We start from the raw sequence: 20,761 nt of genomic DNA, 5'->3' as shown, positions 1-20,761 counted from the left end.
GCCAGGCAAGGTGCAAAGATTTAAAAAGAAATAGAACATATAAACAGAAAACAGCATGTTCAATTCAAACCCAACTCTATAACTGGAGTGTAAGGCATACCATACATAAACATAGAAACAAAGGAAGTCCATCAAAAAAGAAAATCCATCAAAATGGTCACAATTTTTATGTCTGGGTGGTAAGAATACTAGTAACTTTAATTTTTTTAAAAAATGTTATTTTGGGAGAGAGAGAGGGAGAGAGAGAGCACACAAGTGAACGAGCAGGGGAGGGGCAGAGAGGGCGAGAGAGAGAATCCCAAGCATGCGGGGCTTGATCTCATGAACTGGGAGACCATGACCTAAGCCCAAATCAAGAGTCGGACATTTAACCGACTGAGCCACCCAGATGCCCCTAGCAACTTTAATTTTTAAAAATAATATGTGTTTCACATCTTTTCTACCTTGAATGTACACTGCATTTCTAATCAGGGGGAAAAAAACTCTTTAAAAGTTGAAAAAGAAAAGGGGGCATTCTGGGAAAAAAAAGAAAGAGATAGAAAACAAGTTCGTGGTACTAGAAGTTTCCTGGATAAAACTGAATAGCTACATAGTTATTTATTTTTTTTAAGTTTACTTATTTTGAGAGAGAGAGAGAAAAAGGATGAATGGGGGAGGGGCAGAAAGAGAGGCTCCCAAGCAGGCTCCCTACTGTCAGTGCAGAGCCTGATGCGGGGCTCGATCCCACGAACCGTGAGATCATGACCTGAGCTGAAGTTAGATGCTCAACCAACTGAGCCACCCAGGTGCCCCTAGCTAAATAGTAGGCTAAAGAGCTGTAAGCAAGAATTCTAAAGCAGTGAAATTATTAAAATATTAACATAGTATGCTGGAAACTTTTTCAATTTCTTACCAAATCATGGTTAGTGGCTCACTATATCCATTGCTAATAGGAAAATAAATTGTGGCAACCCCACCATCCCAGAACCTTCAGAATTATGTTCAAATATTAAGGATCAAAGAAAGCTCAAACTCCATAGCTATTTCCTAAGGGAAGCTGACTTTCCTATTTCCAACAGGCAAACCCTGAAGGTTTCTGCATCACCATTGTGTGTATTTCCTAAGTTTGTTATTGGCAGAGAAAAAGGGGGGGAGGGTAATATCTTTATGCAAAAGTGAGCTGACCTGCATGAGAACTTTGTGCACCAGGAAAGTCAAAGTGGTGAGGACTCTGGAAAAAATGTGTTTTGGGGGCACCTGGGTGGCTCAGTTGGTTGAGTATCCGACTCTTGATTTTGGCTCAGGCCATGGTTTCATGGTTCATGGGTCTGAGCCCCACACAGGACTCCACACTGGGAGTGCAGAGCCTGCTGGGGATTCTCTGTCTCCCTCTCTCTCTGCCTCTCCCCTGCTCTCTCTCTCTCTCTCTCTCTCTCTCTCTCTCAAAATAAATAAATAAACATTACCAAAAAAAAAAAAGTTAGGGCACCTGGGTGGCTCAGTTGGTTAAGCATCCAATTTGGGCTTGGGTCATCATCTCAGTTCGTGAGTTCGAGCCCCATGTGGAGCTAGTTGCTGTAGTCACAGCCTGCTTCGGATCTTCTGTCCCCCTCTCTCTGCCCCTTCCCTGCTTGTACTCTCTTTCTCAAAGACAAAGAAGTCTTCAAATAATAAATAAATAAATCTTAAATAAAGTTAAAAAATGTGTTTTTCCTAACATTGTAAATGTGTTTCTCTCACAAGAGAACCCTCCTCTCCTCCCCAATCCTTGCTGACACTCTGTGAGAGCATGTTTCATTCGTTCAGTATATACTAAGAGCCCAACATGAGCTGAAGATCATGCTAGAGGCTGGAAATGAGAGGTAACCACCCTGAAGTTCATGTCTTTGGGTGGAAGCCTGAGTGATTCTAGCTTGCTCTCTGGTGCCACCTACTGATCAAACAGCATTTCAATCCAAAACAATAACCTTTAAATTTCCCTTCCCATCGTAGAGCCTAAGTACTCTTTCTAAGTGCGCTTTCGAAAAACCCTAAGTACTTTCCCAGTCCCACTCATCTGGTCCCTGGGACTGCCCGTATGTTGATATTTAAAAGAATCGCATCCAAGAAAACTATCCCAAACGTAAGTAGGAACTCACATCACATTTGCATCTAAACAGAAACGTCAGGTTCATCAATCTCAGGTTTCGAAATGCTATACAGTTGGGTCGCTTTGGACACCATGCATACTTAAGTTGACTGGTATGTTTGTATAATATTTATCAGGGGTGTAAAAACCTTTGCTTCTTCAAATTCTCTTTAGCCATAGAATAATTCACACCCATCATGCCCCAGTCATACTGTGGCTCTAAAGAATCATTAACATTCAGTATATTTTACTCACATATCAATTTATTAGGAAACCATTCCTTTTTTTTCTGATTAGCACTAAACATTTTTTTTTTTTTTTGGTGGAGGGCGGGGGGGGGGGTCCAGTATCCATGTAACATCATGTAGAAAATGGTCCTCACGCCAATAGATTGGTATCCATGTACTAAAACACTAATAGCCCGAACTCGAAGGAGAATTTCAGAACCGTAACTTAAGAGAGGTCGGGAAGTCCCATCTCGTACACAAATTTAATGAGATTGGAAAAAACCCTTCTCAGAACTGGGAAATCCAGCTGGACAAAACAAATGTACTCACGACTCACTGCATTTAATTCCAACCCCTAACTGGAATCATCTTGGGAACATTTAAGAATCCTACGACAGCTAAATAACACGGCGATTCAGAGGTGACCTCAAAGTTATTATTACAGCATTAAAAAATTATAGTTAAGCAGTATAAAATTACAATTTATTACGAGGGGAGGGGTTTCACAACAATCCTTAAAAACATTAAGAGCAAACCTCTCACAGAATTCTATTTACGACTTCCTGCTTTGTCAGTCCTCTTCTCCCCTTTCTTTTGGTTTTTCAGTTCTAATCTGGTATGGAATCCGCCGGACAGAGCAAGGCTGGGTGGGCTCCCCCCTGAATGATGGAGTAAGTCTGCTTGGGTAATTCTTGCTGGGAAGAGGAGGAGAATATAGGCGGGGCCGTGGTGGCCACGGCGATGTTCTGACCTCCGTCGCTTACCACGGTCACTTCGGTTGTCCCCTCCTGAATCAAAGCGTTAAGGCCTTCAAAGTCCGTGCATGTAATCCCCGAACTGGTGATGAAAGTCTGGTTGCCGGAGCCTTCCTGGGGGCTGCCTGGGGTCGCGGGGATGAGAGTCTGGTGCAGAGTGGCCCCGTCGGCCTGGTCGTGAGCGGTGAGCAGCACGGCCGGCTGGGTCATGGCGCCCGCCTCGCTCGGACACCCAGAGGGCTGGGAGGGGGCGATCAGATTGACCTGGCGCAAAATCTGCAGCCGGCTGTTCCCCGGGAGCTCCTCCGGGTTCTGCGCCACCAAGGCGGGGGGCACGATGTTCACCGCGGCGGCCGCGGCCTGGATGATGGTGTTGGCCTGCGGCACTTGATGACCAACGATGATTTTGACTCGCCCCTCGCTGAACGGGGGCACTTGGCTGGGCTGCAGGGGCACCTGCAGGTGGCCCACGGTGAGGGGCGCGGCCGGCTGCTTGCTGGGGTCTATCTGGAACTGCAGGACGGTCACATCCGAGCTCTTGTTCTCGTGGTACTCACTGTGCTGCCTCTTGTGGCTGCGGAGCGAGTCCTCGCGCATGAACGAGGCTTCGCACATATCGCAGTGGAAAGTCTTCTTGGCGTCCAGCTTGGCCACCTGCCGGCTGCTCTGCCGGCCCGAGTCCTTCCTCTCCAAGGCCTCGGTCTTGACCACGTCCGCGTGGAACTTCTTCACGTGCTTGCTCAGGTTGCTGGGCTGCTTGCTGTCGAAGCTGCAGTATTGACACTTGAAGGGCCGGTCGGTGCAGTGGATGCGCTCGTGGACGCGCAGCGCCGCCTTGCTGGGGCACGAGTAGCTGCACTCCGAGCACTTCTCGGGATGCTCCGACTGGTGCACCCGGCTGTGCTTGCGGAGGGTGGCCTTGCTGTCACCCAGGAAGTCGCAATGCGGACACTTGAAGTTATTCCCGCTGTGCTTGATGCGGATGTGCGACTTGAGGTTGCCCTTCATGGTGCAGCGGACGTTGCAGAACTCGCACTTGAAAGGCTTCTCCCCCGAGTGCACGCGCATGTGCCTTTTCAAGTCCGAGCTGATTTTGAACTTGGCGCTACAGAGCCAGCACTGGAAGGGGGCGTCCCCTGTCAACACAAGGTGAGTTTCGATAAGAACAGGCAGGCAACAACCACAGCGGATCCCCCCGAAGCACACACCAGAAAATCGCTTATACCAAGGCGGGCGGGTGGAGACCTTCTAACCGCAGCTGCTAGTTTCTGACGCTGGGAGAAAAAAAAAAGTGGGGGGGGGGGAGGGGGACGGGGGCTTCTTTTCTTTCCCCAAACCTGAACCACCAGGACCGTGACAAACCCCACGGGAAAAACGGGAGATTGAAAAGAGCTATTCAACTGTCCCGAATAAGAGAGTATTTGTGAATATAACTTCTGTTCTTTAAAGCAATCAAGCTAGCGTTCATTTTGCTCAGGTGCCCACTCTGCTAGTTAATGGTTCTCAGTTGCGGAAACTTTGCGCAATCCGTGGACTTCGATTGAGTTACGTGGCGTCACGGGTTCGAGGCCACATTTTGGAATCAGCTCCACACTCACTCATCAGAATAGTCTTTTACAAAGTGATCGAAACGCCCAGCTTACCCTTCATGCAGAGTTTTATTAACAAAGACGTGTTTATCGCGCAAAATTTATTTATCCCACATTGCCAGCTGTGTTCTTTGCTTGTGAAGTTACGGAATCCAACTGCTCGATTTTTGTTTTGTTTTGTTTTGAGTTCATGTTCGCGGAAAGATGAGCAGGGGAAAGTGAAATTGCAAACATCTGAGGGCACGTGATATTCCAAATGTATTTCCTCAATGAATGGCACGTCCAAATCATCTAAGGCACTGATAACTCACGCGAATGGGTGACCCCTGCCCATTTTATGGGTTAAGCAAGCAAAGTAGCAGCTAACATTCTTCCGTTGCTTCCAGGATGGCAGGCCCTCTGCTGAGCACTCCACAAGAATGGTCTCGTTTGATGCTCCCAACATTCCCGTGAGGTGGGGACTATCACCACTATCATTCCTAACACTACCGTACGGATGAGGCCTAGGCAGACTACGTAACTCGTTCATAGCAGGGCCCAGTAGTATGTAGCAGGGCCTGGATTCGAACCCAGGCTGCCTCCAAGGCTGGTATTCTTAGATGCCGGGCAATGGTCTGTGCATAGGACTGATGTGCGCTTTCTCAGGCCATAAACTCAGAGAAGGAATCGTGTTCCGGCTTTTTGGTATAAGGCCTAAAACGTCACCATAAGCGGCTTATTCATAAATACAAATGAGTGAAGATGGCCGGGGGCAAATTTAACAAGCTTCTATAAAACCGAGAGGCTCGAGCCTCAACGATGCTTTGTAGGACTGCACGCCCCCAAGATCGTGCACGCTAAACTCTAGAACCAGGGGTGGTAAGCTACAGCCCGTGGGCCAAAGCCAGCCCACGGCCTGTTTTTATAAATAAAGTTTTATTGGAATCTAGCCACGCACATTTGTGCGTGTGTTGCTTCTGGCTGCTTTATGCTCCAAAGGCAGAGCTGAGCGATTGCGACAGCAATTGTGCTGATACAGTTTCAGCAACTGTACGGCCTGAAAAGCCTAAAACACGTCCTGTTTGGCCTCTTACGGAAAGCTTGCTGACTCCTGCCTCGGCATTTTATGCTGAACCTCTCTGATGCTATCAACTCTTCTCTGGCAGGTGAGTGAAACCCCCGGACCCTTTCTTAGGACACTGCTTAAATACACAAAGTAAACTAAAATAAAAATCAACAGGAATCCCAAAGAAACCAAGTATTTTGAAATAGTTACTTAAGAAATGAAAAGGAAGGGGCGCCTGGGTGGCGCAGTCGGTTGAGCGTCCGACTTCAGCCAGGTCACGATCTCGCGGTCCGTGAGTTCGAGCCCCGCGTCCGGCTCTGGGCTGATGGCTCGGAGCCTGGAGCCTGTTTCCGATTCTGTGTCTTCCCCTCTCTCTGCCCCTCCCCCGTTCATGCTCTGTCTCTCTCTGTCCCAAAAATAAATAAACGTTAAAAAAAAAAAAAGAAATGAAAAGGAAAAATTCACGCTATGGCAATGTCGTGTGCTTTATTAAAATCTTTTTTTTTAAAGTGATCTCTACACCCAACATGGGGCTCGAACTCATGACCCCAAGATCGAGGGTCGCACGTTCCACCGACTGAGTCAGCCGGGTGCCCCTGTGCCTGTGCTTTATTAATGCATTAAGTAAGATGTAGCGGCGGGTCTAGAACTATAATAATTTCTAAACAGAGAAGAGTGGAAGTGATATTTCGATCTATCTACAACAAGCGTCCTGAAAAGATCTGTGATCTCTCCTGGCGACAAGTCACAGGCACTATTCTCACACCAGTTGCCTTTTTCGTAATTGAAGGACACGGCAAATTTCAGTACAGTTAGTGACAGGGAAGGTGGACTTTTTTCCCCCCATCCAAGTTCACGGACCACCGAAATTCTACTCATGCATCACCGAGTGGAGGCATCTGTGGACCCAGAGTAAGACTCTCTACTTCAGAAAAGTCTCCTAGGTTTTCCAGTCGTACCCCTGCTGACAGTCTTTTTGCTTTTTGCTTTTTTTTTTTTTAAAGCCATCAGCGCGGGGTGAAATCCAGAAACACCAGATAACCAAATCTCACAGCTGAGTTGCAGAGTTTAACAGCATTTGTTGATACGAAGGCAAAGGTCCTAAATCCCTTTGTCATCTTTCTTCCTTTTTTTTCTTTAACCACAGATTTCTTAACTGAGGCATCCTGGTTAGTAGTAGATGCACGGGGCCATACGCTCTCCAAAGCTAATGACGACATTTATGTCTGCCCACTATGGGACCCTCGCGGTGTCTAGGACCTAGCAGGGACTTCATGAATGTTGCTGAATGAATGAGCAACTGATCTTAGCCGACAGATCTTTTCTCAAGTTTACGTTGCTGCTCAAACCACTGATGATGGAGTCAATCTAAGCGATGACGGGGTAAAAACCAAATCCTATTAATCTTACAGTCTGTAAAATCTCGTAAGTGCCGCAGATTTATAAAAGGGAAATGAACCTTCTAGGGAGACCCTGCGTACACGGCACACGTTTAAATTCTTGGAGACTTCACCTTTTCTACACCAACTTGAAGATGCTACTATCAACGGTAAGTTTATCTTTCTAAGTGAAAATGATTCTGAACCCTTTCACATATGAATCCTTCGGCTCTTCTCACTTAGGCTGGGGGGAATTCTGAAGAAACCCACTGACCACCAGTTGTGCCGATGTCTTAAGCTGCTGTAACAGGTTACAAAAACGGTCCCAAATCTTGCCACCTCTCCTCCCTCCCTGTAGCTGCGACCTTTGCCACGTGTGGAATCACGCATGGTCTCTCGACAGGGGGCAGGACGACCTGCCGCGACCCTCGACACCACGTCATTAGATTTTGGCTGAGGGTAGGTTAACTGGGCTTGATACGCGTAATGGCTCGAAATGCGCTTGTGCGTTGGGATTTGCTCGCTTGTACCTCCGTCAGCCGTCGCCGTGGGAAGATCAAGGCTGGCTCAGCCCTGGTCCCAGGAGGAGGAGGATGACAGAAATGTGGAGCAGTGCTGGATTCCGGCAACCAAGGCCAGTGGACGGACAGCCCGCAGCGAGCAGATTCTCAGACACGTTAAGTGAATCCAGCCAAGATCAGGGTTGCTGAGGTGACACCCAGCTGATCCCCAGCACGTGAACAGAAACGGCGTGTTGTCACATCTGCTGAGGTTTTGTTAATGCCGCATTACTGTGACGACAGATAGCTGAGACGGATATTGGTTATCTAGAAACAAAATGCTGCCGTAACAGAAAACTAAAATCTGTAGCATTGGCCTTGGGACTGGGTAGCAAGCAGAGACCGGAGACATGGCAGTTGGACACTGTTTAATGGCAAACATTTGGTAAAACTGTCACCTGTAGCCACTCAGAAGACAGAGAATGTACCTACTGAACTGTGGACTCGAGCAAAGAGATCAATTCTGGGCAGAACAGTGAGAGCGTCTTACAAGCTGCATAGGATAAAGTCCGATAAGGAAGAGACAAACTCAAAAAAGAACTGGCCGTTTCCTAAATGGAACTCAGAGAGAATACAGAAAACCAAAGATGGGCTGGGTTAGAGAAGATTTCTCATCTCCAGTCAGTAAAAGGTTCTCAGAGTAAGACAGAAACTCGGGGACTGAAGATCAGATCCAGGAAAGTGATCTCAGGGGGGAGACCGGATGACAAACGAGGGGTGTCGATGTAAAGTAAGGCTCTTCGTTAAGACCTCCGAAAGAACGAAGTTGGCCTAAGTAGGTTCTCCCGCTGGCCGCGATTCCTGGGAATCTCCAGGGATTCAACAGCAGAAGGTTTTAAGCCAAAAGTGCCTAGAATTGGGTTCGGACAAAGGAGAGCCTCCGAGAGAATTGTGGGTGGGGCGTTTGGCACAAAGATACACAGGAAACACACAAAGTCTTGCTGATGGCTCTACTAGGCAACTTGTCACCACCCTAGAGTCAAAGAGCCGAACCTTTGGGTGGGCAGGAAGCAGGCTGAGAAAGTTCCTCAAAGGAACATTTTCCACCGCTTTTCAGAAGTGGCTCAGGCAGGTGATAGGAAGGATGCTGTGGTGGGGAGGGTCGGGAACCGGGGAGCTGAGCCAAGGAAGGCCTAACCAGGAAACATCCCCTGGCCCCAGACTGAGGGGACCCGGGGACATGTGCCCAGAGGGATCTTGGAAATCTGTGGAGCAGGCACCGCCAAGGGCTTCCCATTCTTCCCCTTTTGAACAGCAGGATTACTGGAATTATTCTGGGTCTGTGTCACCACTGCACATTGGGGACGTAGGAACACACGGCTTGTCTTTTCATTTCCAAGGTCTCTAGGTTAAGAGAAGCCATATCCAAACCTGGTGGAGATCACAGTATCCCGGCCTTTAATCTTGATCCTGTGACTGGGTGTGATTTATGTGGGTCTTGGGAAGGTATGACTCCATCTTCACGTCAGAGATGTGAGTGATGGCGAGCCGGACTACAGTTGTTTGCAAAAATGGCCCCGATTCTTTACCCTCCCTCCTATCTCTGGCCTCTGCCGTGTAACCTGGCGGTGACCTCCCACCGTGGGTGAGCCCAGTCCCATCTGTGACACCAGGCCCAACCATATTGCCTGCTTCAGCCAGTGGGGTGAAGGCAGAGGCTTGACTGGGGCCTCCCCACTGGGGGGTGCAGGCTTGTACCCTGCCACGGCCATGAGAAGGACAAACCTGGGGTAGCCCACTGGCCCCAGAAAGAGGATGAGAGGCATGTGGAGCAGAGCCAGACTGCCGCAGCTAAGGTAAGTGTACAGCCAGCTAACCCACAGGCAGCAGATCCCCAGCCAAGGTCAGTGGACAGATACCCAGCCTTTCCCCACACATGCGACTGAGCCCTGCCGAGATCAACACAGCGTCCAGCCCACCGGCTAGACCTGAAGTACGTAAGCAATGAACGCTTATAATAATACGCCACTGAGGTTTTGCAGCGGTTGTTACACAGCATCATTGTATCGATAGCTGACTGATACACTCGCCCAAAGGAAAACGCACACGCTTGGTTAAGTTACCTACTCTGCTGGGTTCTTCCAAGAACCCGTGCCCATGCTGAGCGAATCCGAGCATACTTCAAAAAGGATGGAGGTAATACGGAAGCTATGCAGAAACGGATGAAAAGTGCATTGTTTATATTTGTATCTCTATTTCATTTAGCTCACCTCCTCAACCAAATACCTTAGAAGTGAAGAAGGTAGAAAGCCACATAAAGATAGACACAAGGTTATAAACTCTATGTTCTTCCCCGCTGGACCGAGCAGAGGCGTTTCTGGGTGGATGAAAAGCAAACCCACGAACGGTGCCATGACCACACGTCCCCGGGTCGCTTACTGCGTTTGTGACTCGAGGCTCTGGGGTGCTTCTGACTCAGGTAACAGGCAGTTACGAGTGCAGCGTGAGAGGCAGCGTGAGGGACCTACCTGTGTGGGACCGCAGGTGCACGGTGAGCTGGCTGGAGTTGCGGCTGGCGTAGGGGCAGATCTGGCATTTGAAGGGCCGCTCGTCCGAGTGTATCCGTAGGTGCTTGTTGAGGCTGCTGCTGTCGGCTGCAGCGTAGTCGCACGTCTTACACTTGTAGGGCTTCACGCCCGTGTGGCAACGCATGTGGGTCTTCAGCTTATCCTTCCGGCTAAAGCACTTGCCGCAGACTTCACACTTGTGGGGCTTGTCTCCTTCAGACACACGCACGCACGCACACACACACACACACACACACAGATGGCATCAGAAAACGATACTGAAAAGGAAACAGGCTTATTTCCCACTGCCTTACGAGAAGAGGAATACGCCGTCACCGAAGAACATTCGGGAAAGCCCCAGAGCTACGCGGAACACGTGCAAAAGAGCCGCCCAACACGTCAGGAGAGGGGGAGTTCCTTCGCGTTTGCCTACTGGCATTTTCTAATTTCTCCTACATCGAAAAGAGTTCCTTGTTGGTTAAGCACAGAGGGCGACTCAAGTTGCTAAAGTACAGCTCAGTAAAACAAGACGCTGTTCTCGCGGGGGTCTCGCTCCATTCCGTCCTGTTCCCTTTTCTTCACGGACACGCCCTAGCACGCGGAGGCTCACGTTTTGGGGGCGCTCCCAGCCAAGCAGCTCAAGGCTGCATTTCTCAGCCTCGCCCGCAGCGAGGTGTGATTTGGCAGCAGAGTCCCCCCCTGCTGATATCGCAGAGGAGGTAAAGGCGTCCCTTTTGTAAAAGGACACTCCTTGCCTTTTACTTTTTGCTTTCCCCCCTTCCTGCCGGCCGTTTCCAAGACTGGGGGGGGGGGGGTGAACCGGCAGGTGCGGGCAGCAGGTGTGTGGATGATGTCATGGGACACGCCGCACCATAACGGTGTAGAAGGAAGCGAGGTCCTCGGATGATCTCGTAGGACAGAGCCGCCTGCCTGCCCTAGACCACCTGCCTTACCTCCGGACAGTCATGTGAGAGACCCACAAACCCCCACCGCGTACGAGCCGCTGTTTGGGTTTCTTTGCGACAGCAGCTTAACTTGTCCTCACTAAGCACAGGCCAACTCACCACCCATGAACAGCTGCTAACTTTTCGATGGAGGTCTCTGCAACTATTTACGTGCGTCTGTGTGCGTATCAGGCACAAAAAACTTCTCGGCTGACGTCAACTCAAATACTGTTTCCGAGGCACCGGGCCTCTCAGTGACTTTTCTCAATCCCGTCAGCACCCGGGATTAGAACCCACGACGGTCTTGCTTTCTGAGCCCAATGCAATAGTGCCTCCCCACTGACTACTTCCTGGCACTTGAAATAATTTCGAACGTCTCGTCACATCAGTAAATGGCCACAACACAATTTTGAAAGCTGGCGTAGTTCACTGTATGGATGGAGCGTAGATTATTGAACCAATTCCCTACCTGGCCACTGAAACCAGTGAGGTAGTTGTATGGACAGATGACCACTATTGAATGGTGTTTTCCACTGCAGTTTGCAGTGATGGTTTGGACGATATCAACTTCATAAAGGATGGGAAAAGTAGATTTGGTGTCTTTTTAGCCGCAGTCCAGGGACACCAACATTTAAGAATAAGACACAGGAGACCATTAAGACTGGTGACTTTGGGTCTATATGGCATAAGGAAGTGGGTGGTGAAGTCAGGATCTCCCCCTTTTACTTTATGTATTAAATATGACTTTTGGCCAAATTCTAAGTAGCCAACTGTTAAAATCAATCATCGGCCAAAGCCGATCACTCTTGTCTTACAGCAAACATCTGGGGTCTAAGAATACATCTAAAAGGGTATGAAAGAGGGGTACCTGGGTGGCTCAGTCGGGTAAGCCTCTGACTTCGGCTCAGGTCATGATCTCGCGGTTTGTGGGTTCGAGCCCCACGTTTGGGCTCTGTGCTAACAGCTCACAGCCGGGAGCCTGCTTCGGATTCTGGGTCTCCCTCTCTCTCTGCCCCTCCCCTACTCGCACCCTGTCTCTCTCTCTCTCTCTCTCTCTCTCTCTCTCTCTCTCTCTCTCTCTCTCAAAAATAAACATTAAAACACATTTTTTTAAAAAGGATATGAAAGATTATAATTTTATGATTGCAAGTGCTAGCCATCAAATTTAAAAGTCCATGAACAGTAATTTCTCATGGTTGTCAGCTGCTGATTAGCTCCTGTGGTCGCCACCCTCCCTATGTGCCGCACTGAGCAGGTGCCGGAAGCTGGGGAAGAAGGATGGCTTCCGGCCAGAGAACAGCCTGCTGTCGCTGCTCCTGGCCACGCCCTCCTCTCGGAAAGTACCTGAGGTGAGGACGCCTTCTCGTCAACTCTCCGACTTGAAGATGCGATTGGACATGTTGCAGTCACCTAGAAACTATCCTACAAACCTAGGCTTAGCTAACCGCGTGCCTCAGGTTTTCCCTACGGACCTGCAGAAGACTCAAGGTCATTGCTTCACTTAAGTATTTATAGTGCTTCCTCAATCATCATTAATGATGACAGCACTTCACTCTGGCGATGATGAATATGCTTGACTGATGACGTTCACATCAAACCCACACGGAGAGATCCACTGTTTGTTACCTCGAGAAGGCTTACCCATACTTGAGACTTAATAGCTTAACATTCCACTAATTGGAATAAATCCAAATGAGGTTGGGGAGAATATCACGATGACCCCACTGCAACAAGGCAATCGTTGGCCGTGGCCAACAAATTTCAGAAATAATTGCTGGATATTTCATCTTCCAAAGGCTGACGCTAAATGGCAGACTTGGGGCAATTAGTGACGCCCCAGCTACATTTCAGCGTATCTCTGTCTTACACACATTGACACTTTCTGTGTTCATACTGTATCATTTGAATTACGAGTATCTGATACTTTGTTAAAAATAGTCTAAATGCAGTTCCTTCTCCATCCAGAAAATCTGGGAGACATAAAAATGTATATTAAAGAAAATTAAAATCACCAGAAATAATCACGTTTTTCTTTCTCCATGCATCACTCTTTTCCTCTCCTTTTGCTTTGTTTTTAAAGTAATCTCTGCACCAATGTGGGGCTCGAACCCATGACCTCAAGATCAAGAGTCACAAGTCACATCCTCCACCGACTGAGCCAGCTAGGTGCCCCATCAATCTTTCTTTCCCTCTTTTTTTAAAAAAAAGTATTTACGAATTAAATTTCACCTTCAAAATGGCAAAAATAGCACACGTACACCCTGTGTCCAGTGATATGACGTAAACATAAAAATATTTACTATCCTTCCCTCTCTATCAATCGTTACGCGCACACACGCACGCACGCACACACGTACGCACATTTATAGGATCATCTCAAAATGAGAAGAATATGTACATTTTAATTAATTCTGGCTGATTAATCATCAAAAATGCAGTTCACGTTTCCACTAGCTAAGCTTGCTCATATCTGTTCCAGCACTGGATTTTATTGCTTCAAACATTTTCTGCCAAAACCATGTGCGGAAATAGCATCTTATTTTTATTCAATTTGTATTTGTATTCCTGTGACGACCAGTGAGGTTCTGTGTCCTATCACATGTCTGACTCATCCGGATCCCCGGCTCCTGGCACACGATACATGTCCCGGGCGTACGAGCCGAAGAAATGTTACTTACCAGTGTGAATTTTTAAATGACGTTCCATGTCCTTCATGCCGTAGGCGGTCTTGAACTGGCAACCTTATAAAGGCAAGAAAAGATTAATTACAAAGGGGAACATAGTAACTTAAGGGTGGAGAAGGCTGGCAGAAACTTCCTTAAGCAGGTGATGAAAGTTAACCCCACAGTACACAGGACGAACAGGTATCACGTGCCTCCTGATACGACGCACCGAGAAGGACACGTATCACTTCTGTGCTTCCTGTCCGAACCGCAGAGCTCCAATCTGATTGCGAAGAAATACCAGGCAAACCCACACGGAGGAGCATTTTACAAAATAACTGTACTTGGCAAAATATCAAGGCCACGGAAGACGAAACTTTAGGATTAAAGGAAACTAAAGACGGATGAAGACGCAAATCGATGGGGGATCATGAACTGGATTCTAAACCAGGGGAAAATGTTTTTCTTCTCCTAATTTCTCACGTTACTGAGAAACTGGTAAGATCTTAATAAGGTCAGTAGTTTGATAATAGTGTGTATGAATGTTAATTTCCTGATTTTGATGATTGTACCGTGGTTATATAAAAGAATTTCCTTGGTTCTAGGAAACATAAATTGTGGTATTTAGGGGTAAAGGGACATCATGTCTGTAACTTAGTCTCAAATGGTTTTGGGGGAAAATATTTATATACAGAAAGAATGACAGAGCAAAGACAATATGTTAACATTTGGGAAATCCAGATGAAGGGCATACGTACATTTTTTTGTACTATTTGTGCAACTTTTCTGTAAGTCTGAAATTATTCCCAAATACAAAGTTTCGCTTTGTTTTATTTTTAAAGGAAACAACAACCTTTCTGGATGTCTCTGTAAGCTACAGCACAGGGAGAAAAACTCACAGTCCCCTGGATACTCACGAGTTTCATTTCAAAGCCCATGGCTGTAAAGGTTTAGAGTCCACATGCACAGTAACCAGGGACAGCGAGAGAGAGGTCATATGTGATGATGTAAATACTATGGGGCTCTGAGTTTTAAGCCCAGCGCTTTGGAGCACGTCTATGTCCACTTGTCAGGGATTCACCACCGAGGGCCCTGGAATCGGTGAATGTCACATCCTTTACACAAGCGGGACCCAAGGCTGCCTTTACCTGGATAGCAGCAGTTAAGCCTTTTCTGAGCAGGTGGGGCCGTGGGCTTTTTGGCACGTGACTTGGCAGGGAGAGAGATGACAGTGGCTGTCTGGTTTTCGTTGCTTTCCGTGGGCAGATAAGTTTGATAGCCATGTTCAAACACAAATTCTGGAGCTGAAACTAAAAGATAGGACGGTTGTTAGCTCTCATCATATGAATACCCGACAGCTCTTCCCTTTGCCTACCCTCCTCCACAGAGAATGAACAGGTTAAATTGCTTTCCCGGTTTCCTTTGCTGTTTAGGACTGATCCTGTGACCCTTTTCTAGCCAGTGAGACACTAGAGAACATCTGTTGAGGGGCTTCTGGAAGAGATTTTCTTCCTGATTTAAAAATAAAAAAGAGGCAGTCGAGGAAAGCTCATTCTTACTGGCCTGGTTGTCCCATTTTCTGTCTTGGGATGTGCTGGAGTAAGGATGTGATGCCTGGATCTGTGGCAGCCATTCTATGACCATGAGGAAAGAGCAAGGAAATCTGATGCTGAGCCAGAACTCTGAGACTATCCAAATCTAGACTTATTAAATAAACAAGAAATGTGCCTATCATTTATACCAGGCAAGCTTTCTATTATCTCTGGCCAAATGCACTTGGTACCTTTATAAGTTTCATCACAAAATCCTAACAAGCAATTAGAGAGGAACTGATCAAAGGGATTCTGGCCCAAACTACAAATACTCTCTAAAAACACAAGTATTCCAAAAACAAACAGACAGACAGACAAAAAAAAAAAAAAAAAAAACAAAAAAACAAAACAAAAAAAAAAACAAACAAAAAAACCCAAACAAACCAAAAAACAAAAATCAAAAACTCCTTGTATTCTTACTGAAGTTTTCAGGGGAAAAAAAGAAACCAAACATCTTTATCATCTTGATCTTGGTTTTTATTATTATAAAGAATAAAACAGGCAGTCTCAAATTTCTTTTCCTGCTTATAAAAACTTTTGTGACTACTTCATTAACTACAGTTATGGTTTTGGGTTTGGAAATATTTTCTTCCTTTATGACACATAATTTGTTACATGGAGACTTGGTTTCACAGGAAGAGTCAATACGACCAGTGGCAGGTCTGTTTGTTGGGTGTATTTTTCAGGCTGAGAGGTCCTAACGATGGCGAAACTGTGAACTTGTTGAATGAATTAATTTTGATTTCTTTGCACATGTTGAGGAAACCCAGGCTTATCTCCACCTCTTAAGGACCTTTGGCAATGACAGCATGAACCCCAAGAACGCCTGGGTTCCAGCAGCACTTGCTATGCAAATAAATGGTTTCACGGTTTCAATTGCAATATGCAGGGGGGAGTTGAGTGGCTTTTTAAAAATTTTTTCTATTTATTTTTGAGAGACAGAGAGAGACAGAGCATGAGCGGAAGAGGGGCAGAGAGAGAGACAGACACACACACACACACACAGAATCCCAAGCAGGCTCCAGGCTCCGAGCTGTCAGCACAGAGCCCGACGCGGGGCTCGAACCCACGAACCGCGAGATCGTGACCTGAGCCGAAGTCAGACGCTCCACCGACGGAGCCACCCAGGCGCCCTGGAAGTTGAGTGGCTTTTGTTTAAAGTTGGCCAAAAGATTCTGACAAACCGATATCCTGTCTGCTCGCCGAGTCCCTTGGATGCAGGTACCAACCACACTTGCCTCTTGTTGCAACGTTTCATTTACGCTGTGGGATTTTGCTTCCAGCGCTCTGCTCAGTTCTCAAAGCGTGGTCCTCAGCCGGCAGCCCTGGACCCACGGCGGAGCTTGCTACCAAGGCCGATCCTCGGGTCCCGCCCCAGCCCACGGACTCAGAAACCCAGCAACCTGTGTTCTAACAAGCCCCCCAGGTCGTTCTGATACGTGGTCAAGTTTGAGAACACTCTCCACGCGCCTCAGTAACAACGCAGCTTTGTCTAACTGAGGGAGTTCATCTCTCTTGGTTGTTGCTTTGCAAGAACGATTTGCGTCATTAGTATCAAATTGACCCCCTGCTACTCTTTGCGGGTAGTTCTGTGTACACCGTTACTTTTCATCTTCAACCCGGTTCATCATGCGACATCTTGGAAGATGTTTAAGCAATGGAGCTCGGTATACGTAGTCCCCCCAAATGCACACCCTTCTGCTGAGTGATAACAAGGTGTTCAATAGTGCTCAAGTTTGTTTGCAGGCTCGCAAAGACATTTGGGGTTTAAAAAAAATTTTTTTTTAAATATTTATCTTGAGAGAGAGCGTGAGTGGGGGGAGGGGTAGAGAGAGAGAGAGAGAGAGAGAGAGAGAGAGGGAGATACAGAACCCGAAGCAGGCTCCAGGCTCCTAACTGTCAGCACAGAGCTGGACGCGGGGCTCGCACTCACGAACTGTGAGATCACGACCTGAGCTGAAGTCAGACGCTTAACCAACTGAGCCACCCGGGAGCCTCTTGGTTGCCTTTTTAAAAAAACATGTTTATTTATTTATTTTGAGGGGGGGCAAGGGGCAGCAAGAGAAGGAGAGAGAAAATCCCAAGCAGGCTCTGTGTGGTCGGTGCAGAACCCGATGTGGGGATCGATCTCATGAATTACGCGTGAGATCGTGACCCGAGCCGAAATCAAGAGTCAGTTGCTTAACTGACTGAGCTACCCAGGCACCTCAAGGTTGTCTTTTCAGCCTTGTTTCCTCTGATGCACAGAAGTTTGATGGATTTCCATGTGTCTATTTCTGCCTTTAGGCAAAATAGACAAGTTGCCGGTGCTTTTGGTGTCCCGGGGGAGGGTGGGTCTAATGACACATAATGAGTGAGTCATCCCAAAGTAGCCGGGTCCAAGACCAGAAAGGGTTTGCTCAAGAGCTTGGGCTCTTAAGTCTTATCTCCTTGAGCCTCAGTTTCCTCACCTGGAGAATGGGTACAATTTCTATTCCTACCTCCTAGAGCTATTGTGAAGAGTAGAAATCAGGCATGGAAAACTGCTACCGCTGTTGTCATTTTTCATGGACTTATTCAGCAAATATTAAAAAAAATTCTTTTAATGTTTATTAATTTTTGAGAGACAGAGACAGCATGAGCAGGGGAGGAACAGAGAGAGAGGGAGACCCAGAATCCGAAGCAGGCTCCAGGCTCCGAGCTGTGAGCCCAGAGCCCGACGTGGGGCTCGAACTCAACAGCCGCGAGATCGTGACCTGAGCTGAAGTCTGACGCTTAACCGACTGAGCCACCCAGGCGCCCCAGAGCAAATATTTTTTTAAATGTTTGTTTATTTTGAGAGAGAGTGAGAGTTGTTTAACTGACTGAGCCACCGAGGCGCCCCTCGTTTATTAAGCACCTACTGCGGGCCAGACACCGTTCTAGGCAGTAGAAACACATCAGTGAGCCAAAGGGACAAAAGTCCCTGCCTTCGTGCCTGGGTGGCTCAGTCAGCTGAGCGTCCGACCCTTGATTTTGGCCTAGGTCCTCACCTCCCAGTTCGTGAGATCAAGCCGCGTGTCGGGCTCTGCGCGGATAGCATAGAGCCTGCTTGGGATTTTCTCTCTCCTTCTTTCTCCGCCCCTCCCCCCACTCAGAAAAAAATCCCTGCCTTCATGGAGCCCACACTCTAGTTGGTGCAGGCAGTAACTTACCCACACGCCATATAGCGAATACAGATATATAGCTAAATGCTATGGAGGAAAATACGCAGAGAAGGGGTCCAGGGAGTGCTGGGGGGCCGTGCAGTTTCAAGTAGGGGGATCTGTGAGGGCTTCGGGGAGAAGGTGACATTTCAGAACACGGAAGCACGTAGCTGTTCACAGTGCCTGTTGCAGGTGCCTGGAATTCAACACGCGAGAAAGGAGCACTGGGGTCTCTGGTTACCAATCTTGCTGGAGCCTCGGGCTGGCTTTAGAAAGGCCCCCCCCTGTCCCCCCCCCCGTCCCCGCCGCCCCCTCTGGCTTCTTTCTAGGAGGCCCTGGGAATAGCAGGGCCTACAGATACCCAGGGAAAGGCTTCAAGTGGCCTTGGTCACTGGGGGGCGGCCTCAGGCCCCTTTAGGTGTCTGTGTGTGATGTGACACCCGAGTAGCCATTCATTCCCAGGCGTTAAGGGGGTGTGAGCAGTCCCACTGACCCGAGGCCAACTTTTCCAATGCAGTTCAGGGCCTCACAGCCTCCTCCTCTGGCTTGGCTATGAAAGTCAAGTCCCACGTTCAGTGAGATCTGCCCCCTGCCCCCACACCCTCCGGCAGCTCACAGCCTCACACACCTGCTTTGGGCTTTCGGTCTTGTTTCTTGTCCCTGGGGGAGTTCCCTGGCTTTCTGGGTGTCCAGGTGTGCACCCGAGAGCCTGTCTGTTGTAGTTAAGTTCCGGTTTGTGGCCAGAGCACCGTGGGTGTTGGGTTACTCAGTTATGAGGCTGCTTAAAATATAAGACTGTTAGATGAATGTTACAGAAGCCAAATCTCTCAGAGGTCACGCCCCTCAGTGTCTTAACCCGCTGGGCTCACGTGGACCAGTGGGAGCTCCTTTTCTGCAAAATGGCCCTTTGGATATCTGACGGCATTATTCACATCCTCCAGCCCTTTTGGCTTCTCCCGTCTCTCCTTCAATTTTTAAAGACTCCCCTTTTTATCTCTTTTATTTTTATTAAAAACATTTTTTTAATGCTTATTTATTTTTGAGAGACAGAACGTAAGCAGGGGAGGCGCAGAGAGAGAGGGAGACCCAGAATCCGAAGCAGCCTCCAGGCTCTGAGCTGTCAGCCCAGAGCCTGATGCGGGGCTCGAACTCACGAACCGCGAGATCATGACTCGAGCGGAAGTCAGACGCTTAGCCGACTGAGCCACCCAGGAGCCCCTGTATTTTTTTAAATTAATTAATTACTTTTGAGAGAGAGAGAGAGACAGAGGAAGAGAGAGAGACTGCAAGTGGGGAAGGGAAAGAGAGAGAGGGAGAGAGAAAATCTCAAGCAGGCTCTGCACTATCAGCACAGAGCCCGACGCGGGGCTCGAACTCACAAACTGTGAGATCAGGACCTGAGCCGAAGTCAGACGCTTAAGCCACTGAGCCACCCAGGCACCCCTGTTTTTTTTTTTTTTCTTTTTGAATAAAAGTAAACATTAACTGTAGAATATCTAGGGAGTACAGAAACAGCATAGAGAGGAAAATAAAAACTGCCCAAGGCCGTCAACATGGCAATATACGTGCTCATTACATTCTGTATTTTTTTCTCTAAAGCACTAATCTCTACTGTGATCAAATAATTACTTGGGAAATTATCTAATCGTGGTCCTCCCCTCCCTCTGGCTGGATGAGACACCCGAGGTCACGCCTGTCCTCTCCATCTCTGTCTCCCAGCAACTAACAGAACTTGGCAAAGGGCAGGGGCTCAAAAAATATTTGTGAATTAATGATCTACCTAATGGCTAACACATTCTTTGTATGTAGATTTCAAAAGTGTAAAACTGGGAACATGGCTTGAATCATTTACAGTCCCCTTTTGTTAAAAAAAGTCACCATTTGAAGCTGTTGGCCAGGCTATCATTCACCTAAGTCACAATTTCAAATGGCTACATCCTATTCCTTCATTTGGGTTGAGCTATATCATCCATTCCTCTGTTTTTAACACTGAGTTGGCTTCTGGGTATTTATTTGTATAAATAACACCTACCCCAAATTAAAAAAAATTTTTTTTTCATGTTTATTTACTTTTGAGAGAGAGAGAGCATGAGCAGGGGAGGGGCAGAGAGAGAGGGAGACACAGAATCCGAAGCAGGTTCCAGGCTCTGAGCTGTCAGCACAGAGCCCCACGCGGGGCTCGAACTCACTAACGGTGGTATCACCGCCTAAACCAAAGTCAGTTGCCCA

At 47.7% G+C, this 20,761-nt stretch overlaps 1 protein-coding gene across 5 annotated transcripts in view; it reads right to left on the bottom strand.

Annotated features, from left to right (window-relative positions):
• Positions 1–20,761, bottom strand: part of ZFP64 (ZFP64 zinc finger protein) — a 92,223-nt gene that overhangs the window by 58,583 nt on the left and 12,879 nt on the right. For 2 of the 5 annotated variants that reach the window (XM_011280752.4, XM_011280751.4), the window contains exons 3-6: positions 14,925–15,086; positions 13,792–13,854; positions 10,131–10,382; positions 2,796–4,225 (exon numbers count right to left, since the gene is read on the bottom strand). In XM_011280752.4, coding sequence (XP_011279054.2) covers positions 2,943–4,225; positions 10,131–10,382; positions 13,792–13,854; positions 14,925–15,086 — 1,760 coding nt within the window. In that variant the 3' untranslated portion in view covers positions 2,796–2,942. Of the gene's footprint in view, positions 1–2,795; positions 4,226–10,130; positions 10,383–13,791; positions 13,855–14,924; positions 15,087–20,761 lie in introns of those variants that run through there. The other 3 variants (XM_019826349.3, XM_019826350.3, XM_019826352.3) reach the window with 3 other exon arrangements.

The sequence above is a fragment of the Felis catus genome, chromosome A3 (genome assembly GCF_018350175.1).
Source record: "Felis catus isolate Fca126 chromosome A3, F.catus_Fca126_mat1.0, whole genome shotgun sequence".
Taxonomy (NCBI): domain Eukaryota; kingdom Metazoa; phylum Chordata; class Mammalia; order Carnivora; family Felidae; genus Felis; species Felis catus.
This window is presented reverse-complemented; position numbering and strand designations above follow the sequence as displayed.